At 41.4% G+C, this 7013-nt stretch overlaps 3 protein-coding genes and 2 non-coding genes across 5 annotated transcripts; 4 read left to right on the forward strand and 1 right to left on the reverse strand.

Moving 5' to 3' along the window:
* Positions 1-237: 237 nt before the first annotated feature.
* VTP21DRAFT_5935 (uncharacterized protein) lies at positions 238-802 on the forward strand (the record flags this gene model as incomplete). Its single annotated transcript, XM_069396510.1, has 2 exons — positions 238-282; positions 365-802. 2 exons carry the CDS (start codon positions 238-240, stop codon positions 800-802), a joined length of 483 nt encoding a protein of 160 aa, XP_069247590.1.
* A 395-nt stretch (positions 803-1197) lies between these two features.
* Positions 1198-1270, forward strand: VTP21DRAFT_t255. The gene has a single exon. It is a non-coding gene; the product is annotated as a tRNA-Arg (tRNA).
* A 1966-nt stretch (positions 1271-3236) lies between these two features.
* Positions 3237-3321, reverse strand: VTP21DRAFT_t258. Its single transcript has one exon. It is a non-coding gene; the product is annotated as a tRNA-Tyr (tRNA).
* Positions 3322-3803: 482 nt separating this feature from the next.
* On the forward strand, positions 3804-5902 carry VTP21DRAFT_5936 (uncharacterized protein; the record flags this gene model as incomplete). Its single annotated transcript, XM_069396511.1, has 3 exons — positions 3804-3883; positions 3926-4510; positions 4588-5902. 3 exons carry the CDS (start codon positions 3804-3806, stop codon positions 5900-5902), a joined length of 1980 nt encoding a protein of 659 aa, XP_069247591.1.
* Positions 5903-6527: 625 nt separating this feature from the next.
* VTP21DRAFT_5937 (uncharacterized protein) lies at positions 6528-6866 on the forward strand (the record flags this gene model as incomplete). The annotated part of the gene is made up of 1 exon (XM_069396512.1): positions 6528-6866. One exon carries the CDS (start codon positions 6528-6530, stop codon positions 6864-6866), a length of 339 nt encoding a protein of 112 aa, XP_069247592.1.
* Between the last annotated feature and the right edge of the window lie 147 nt (positions 6867-7013).

Consider the following 7013-nt stretch of genomic DNA (forward strand, 5'->3'; position numbering starts at 1 on the left):
GAGTCATTTTCTTTAACCTCCCCATCCCTATTTAAACCCATCTATTTTGTCTTGTTGTCCTCACCAATTCCCTGAATTATAAAGATAAATTCCTTATTTTTATCAAGATCCGGACACCCCTCCACACAAACCTCCTTTCGCCCGTAACACGAAAGTTACAATAAAATTGGTTTTTGGTACGGGCAAGCCAAAACTCCCAAACCATTTGACAGTCACAACTCGCTCAGGATCGGGGGGATGGGGAAAAAGCACACACGGCAGAGTGGTGGGCAGTTGGGCCAGGTGACAAAAACCTCATGGTTGTCCATCAACATACGACGATTCAATTTCTCGATCGCCTCGTCGAGTTTCCTGCCACGTTAAGAGTGATGAAATTGATCGGTCGAGCAACGCTTGGCATAAGCTCGAAGGTAACCAGCTTTTTGTATATAACTGGAGCCACCAGTTCCTCGAAGTGCTTAGCGAACCTCGCTACCACTTCGTCGAGATCTTGATCAAGCGGTACTTGATCGATTTTGATTGTAAGCGCGGTGTTCGCTATGTCGAACAGAAGGTGTGTAGGGACAATCTTGTCCCCGATCACGAATCCTCCTTCAATGATGTTGTGGATGTCGTAGTCTTATTTAAATTGGATCGCCATCTCCGCGATGTCGCGTCGGGGGTTCTCATCGACAGCGATGATTGCGTCACCAAATTTGTTGGCGACAGCGACAAAACCGTCTTCGCGATTAGCGATTCCAGTAAAGTTAAAAATGATAGCGTTCTTCACGGAGTACGCCCTTTTGATTGGCGGGTCAAATGAGGGGCGGTGTTGATGGTTGATTCCACGTTGAAGTGCTCGAGAGTAATTCATCCCCCCCCCCCCCCCGATCCTGTTTTTTTTCATTTCCTTTAAGGACGCGGGAACTTGCGTCCTGTGGTTTATTTAATATATATTACAAATGTGAGATGTGCTTTCGGACATGCTTATTAAGTACTAGAAGAACATGGGATATAATTTAAAGAGTTCCGTGCTTGGAAATGTCGGATTGTTCTTGGCTTCTTCGAAATCGAAGGCTACTTCTTGGATGTCATCGATCCGGATTAGCGAGCTCTTTCCCCATCCCCCCGATCCTGAGCGAGTTGTGACTGTCAAATGGTTTGGGAGTTTTGGCTTGCCCGTACCAAAAACCAATTTTATTGTAACTTTCGATATAAGCTCATGTGGCGCAATGGATAGCGCGTTAGACTTCGGATCTAAAGGTTGCAGGTTCGAGTCCTGCCATGGGCGCACAACTTTTGGGTTAATAGAGTTGAATTTTTTTGGTCGATAAATTTGTATGCTAGTTATTCGAACAATAGTAACAATACAAACTTCCGTCACTATCGAATACGATGGCTAGTAGTATCTGTTTCAATAATATTGTTTTGATTTTCTGAGTGGAATTGAAATCAAGCCTCAAGCATTATATTGGCTTTTAGCTTTTCTACGCTGCATTAATTATTAGAGTTAGCACAAATTATTAATTTTGATTAAACTTTACAATCTGTCCTCTTATAAACTCTCTATATCAGCCATAGTAATATATTTAGAAATAAAATTTAAATCATCTGAAATTGAGCTGGCTCAAGTAGATATTAATGGAAAGCTCCAAGTGCTAGTCTAGTAATTCTGCGATTCTTTTTGATGTTAAAACAAATATGTACTTAGACTCTCCAATAGTCATTTTTGTGTATTTTCAGTGGGTGTAATTTTATTGGTTTTTTGACACGCGTAATAGACAAACAGTATATGGCTTATTACACGAGTCAAGCGGTAATCGATAAATTGATACTATTTTAATTAATACAAAAACTTTGCTTTATGACAACTATTTTATCCTCAATCATATATTATTATTATATAAATAAAATAAAGGAATAATATTTATTTTAGTGATTGTTTATAGTGTATTCAGATTTTATAAATAGTATCCATTGTAAAAGCTTTTAAGTGTTTAAGGTGGAATCCATAAAAGGCTAAATGCAACGAGAAAATAAAACAAGTATAAGAGTCATGTTATTCAATGATATCGGGCAGGTGAAGCATGCTAAAAATACTTTACCATACTAACCGTAACACTAAAATCCTATAAATTCGACTCATTCCCATTGTACTTTCATAACACGTTTCTCACTGCGAAAATGAAAAATTTTGTATTTGGTGCACTTATCTTTGTTTTCCTAGCCATCGTTTTGGCGACGCCTGCTGAAAAGATTAAGCAGGAAAAAGACAACTGCCTTTTTGAGTCACAGGAAAATAAGGGAGTGTATTTGATAGTGTGGCCAGAGTGCAATTACAAAGGAACACCCCAGAAATTGAGCTTAGTTGGCTGCCATGATGCGACGTCTTTACAAGTTGGCTCATGGAAAGCTCGCAAAGGATACAAAATAACCTGGTACGACTGGTACACCTGCCCTTCTGATTTAAAAATTCCTCTCTCCAGGAAGTGTAACAAGAAATATCAGCCTGGGTCGGTTAAAATCAAAAAGCAATAATCTCTTTTCGATTGATATCTGTTACTTTGAGTCCAATTGTGCATTATTAGCAGTGTTAGCACTATATTAGTATTACTATTGTTTAATTAAGGTATTTGAGTGCTGAAGTCAGATCCAAACCAAAAAAATTTTTTATGAGTAATGTAATTTAATAAATATTGACATTCGGATACGTTTTAATCAAACAATATCATGGGTTATTCCTATAACTTCTCTCAAAGATTGACGTTACCTATGCAAAATTTTATATACCTATAATTATAATTATCTTTTGATCTAGAGTCGACTCTATTAGAGAGAAGCTTTATTGACACATTGCGTCTTCCATATGTGATTGGCGACTCTTCTAGTGAAAATAGAAATCTAAAACTATTTTCTGTCAATTCGTTCCCTGTATTTTTTTTCTAAGCCATTCTCATATAAACGTAAAAAACAAAATATCGAATAGTCATAAATAAACTAAAATTTATAGAGGGAAAGAGGCATTTTACTCTAAACACGGAATCCACGGTAGTTAATAAATTCACTTACTGTACACCATCTCTATGCATCGGTTAATGGAAATATAAACTGCTTCCTCGGATTTGCATAAATTTATCTAGGATACGATCTAGTCTATACGATTAGCATTTAATAATAGTAGTCTCTTTTATATCATTAAGTGGCAAAATAATTTAATAGATATTTTGTACAAATAAAAGTCAAAAATTAAAAAACTATCCGGCCACCCGGATTCGAACCAGGGACCTAAAGATTGCTACTTATCACTACAGTCTTCCGCTCTACCAGCTGAGCTATAGCCGGATTTATTACACTTCAGGTTTTCTTTTTGAAAATATATATTATGATAATTTTAGAATTATTTTTAGGCCCCAACCGCTATCTCTTCCCGCTGGGTAAATGTGTGCTAGCTGGCACAAAGATCAAGAAGTTCCGTACAAAAATCGGGAGTCTCTATAAGACAAGCAAAGGAGAGAATATCACTCCGGAATGGAAAGAGACCTCAAGCGATTCCATCAATTGGGAGGTAGCTTGGATGTACTGGAAAAAGCGGCCGAGCGAACCCAAGCATAGGACACTAAGATGGAGATTCTTGAAACACAGATTGGTGACAAACATCATCACTAGTAATTGGACAGGAGAACCTAATATTTGCAAGCGATGCACAACCAACGCAGTGGAAACCATTAGTCATGCTTACCTGGAATGCCCGGCCATAAATGAAAACTATTATCAACCCATCACAGACTGGCTTTATCAGAGGGAGGAATATATCTGAAAACACCATGACCATCAACCAGATACTCAACCTCGCAAAAATAGAGGAATTAAACGGGGCGCTCATCCTTCTGGACAACGAAAAAGCGTATGATAGGATAGACCGAGGATGACTCATGGAATGCCTTAGAGTCTTCGGGTTTGGGGTGAAGTTTACACGTCTAATCGCATCTATATACAAGGAAAACACAGCGGCAGTCATCATTAACAATCACATCACTCTACCCTTTCTGGTCAACCAAGGAGTACGTCAGGGCGACCCTTTATCACCCCTGCTCTATAACATTGCCATAGAACCCCTTCTGATAAAATTAAGAGCGATCCTTACTGGAATCACTATCCCGAGAGTCACTAACATTGTCACCACAGCCTTCGCGGATGATATTACAGTTGCGGTAGCAAACCAGCAAGACATAGACACCCTCTCAAAGACACTCGCCGATTTCCAGAGAGCCTCTAACTCCAAAATCAATTACCACAAGTCAGAAGCCGTCCCTCTTTCGTCGACAGCCAGAGCAACCCTTTCGCCACCATGTGACTTCATCCATGAAGAAGGGACATTCACTCTCCTTGGAATACCATTCAACACCAAAAAGATCTTTCCAGGCGATGAATATTTTGAAGAACTGCTCACCAGACTGCGGAAAACAGTTAAAACGTGGGGATTAAGAACTCTCTCCTTGAATGGAAAAGCTCTCTTGATTAACTCGAAACAGTTATCCAAACTATGGTACACGGCAAAATTGATCCCCCTCCAGCCAAATTCTTGAAACAGCTGGACACAATCATTAGAGACTTCCTATGGGATAAAAAGCGCCCGCAAATCGCCCTGAGTACAATGCAGCAGCCATCAGGATTTGGATTAGGCCTCATCAACCCCAAACATCAAGTCGACGCAATTTTAGCCTGGTGGTTCCAACACATTGCCACAACCTCGTTTTGCAGACAACCCTGGGCAAGCCTAGCAATCTACATACTGGAAAAACATTACACTCCCAACGCGCTGGGAATGGGCATCCTAGCCACCCGTTACACCCAACACAAGCTGATGAGGAAGGACGGTTTATGGCCACACCTCGTAAGAGTGTGGCAGAGTTTAGGTGGAAAACTGGATTTAACCAAAAGATACAGATTCACCCTAGATGAAGTACTCCCACTCCCCATTGGTAACAATTCCTATTTTACTATAGAAGGAGCACCAGTGAAAGGGAAGGCAGAAAAATTCGGGCTAGCGAAATTGGAAGATTTCTTCAAACCGCACAGAGACAATATCTACCAACCGATGATCGAACCCGAGGTGCACGCCCTAGTCGCAAGGAACCCTGACAGATACTCAAGGGAATTCAGAGAACATTATCTCGATATTCACCTACTATGGAGGAGAAAGCTGCTCCGCCTAGACGAAAGACTCGCCGAGACTCTCACACAACGAATCCCTCCTGTCAGTAACAAACACAATTTTCCTTTAACAAAATGTTCTATTGCAGGGATTGAGACCACCGCTTACACCACCAAAGCTGGGAGACTATACAAGCAGGATGCGCCAACCATAATCACCGAGGAATGGAAAGACGTTTCCAATGATGTTGACAGATGGACGAAGGCATGGGCTAGGTGGAAAAGTCGTCCGTCAGAACCCAAGCACAGAACCCTTCGCTGGAGACTTATGAAGCATAAAATAGTTACCGGAATCATCACTAGAAAATGGACTGGGGATCCTAACACTTGCAAAAGGTGTTCCCTAGGGATACCCGAAACAATCGCACATGCTTTTCTAGACTGCCCAGCTATCGCGCAACTTTGGCAAAGAGTTGATGAGACAAACTGCCGAATAATTGGAATACCGCCACACGAATCCACGAAAGAAGACAGACTGTCTAGACAAGACAAACAAATAAGTCAACGCTTCAACGAAGTGGTTGCTATGAGCCACGACATAGCCCTGTGGATAATATACCGCTCGAGACTTGAATTAGTGCTGGACGATGTCCAACCCAATCCGGTAGCCATAACCAAACAATTTGACCACGAACTACAGCGAGGAATAAAGTCCAAGTGGTGGATGGCAATGAAGCAGAATCGGAAAAGAGACTTCATCGATAAATAGTCAAGTGGAAACTGGGTGAACATCATAGATGATTCTGTGATTTTCATCCAGGACACCTCTGAAGATCAAATCCCAGTCCCAACTCCGGCTTGAGAACTGCACCCAACCCTTCACCGCTGTATATTAATACCATCTCCTTTATCGTTCTTCTCCCTACCTTTCCTTTTTTTTTCTCCTTTCCTCTTCCTTCTTTTACTTTTTCAATCCTTCCCTTCTCTTCATTATTTCATGTATATAAGCAGCCTATCTTAATACCATTGCACACAACTTTTTATCCCTCCCTCTTACAGTTATTCCTATCCCCTTCTTTATTAAGCTAATTTCTGGTTCCATACTTTCCCAGCTCTTTCCTCATCACCTTTTCTTTCTTCCTTTTACACTTAAATCCTTTTCTTTCTTTCTTGCTTTTTGCAGAATTTGGAGGATAGAAGGAAAAAGCAAGAAAGATGATGAGGCCGTTTTATTGGACAAATGAGCTACTTCCAGAGAATTTGCATAGAAAATTAAAGAAATTTAAAGAAAAATAAAGAAAAAATCTGAGAATAAATCAAGAGTATAAAAAGCTATCGTTTCCCAAGTGCAACTTCTTGGCCGTTTTTTGAGCTGGCATACTTCCGTTTGAGAAATGGAGCCCTCGTCCACGCAAGCAACAAATCAGCACGCGAATACTGAAGGATCTCTCTTGGCACTACTCTCTCCAGTGCCTATCCGCGAGAGACATCAGTGGACGCCAGCGGACGATATAGCGGACGCGATTGGGCTCAAAACACCGTTCGCACCGGAGTCCATCCTCACGTCTGAGGAGCGGCAAATAATATGGGACAGCAGTCCCCCCCGATCAGACCTCAAGTATGACGCATCTCTGATGAACCCGGCACAGCAACCACAAGTCACTTCGTCGAACAGAGCAAAAAACTGGAAAAAGACGGGCGGGGCAAAACAGCCCTCCCCGTCCAATGTTTAGCTTCCGACGCAAGCCCACGACAGGTAGAGCCACGCGTACCGGTCGGGGGACGTTTGCGAAAATTCAGAAACGCGTGGCGAGGAATCCCCGCCCCTCTATGGATACGCAAGATAATCAGAGAAGGTTACAAAATCCAATTCTGGAAGG

The sequence above is a fragment of the Calcarisporiella thermophila genome (genome assembly GCF_041956535.1).
Source record: "Calcarisporiella thermophila strain CBS 279.70 unplaced genomic scaffold VTP21scaffold_24, whole genome shotgun sequence".
Lineage (NCBI taxonomy): Eukaryota > Fungi > Calcarisporiellomycota > Calcarisporiellomycetes > Calcarisporiellales > Calcarisporiellaceae > Calcarisporiella > Calcarisporiella thermophila.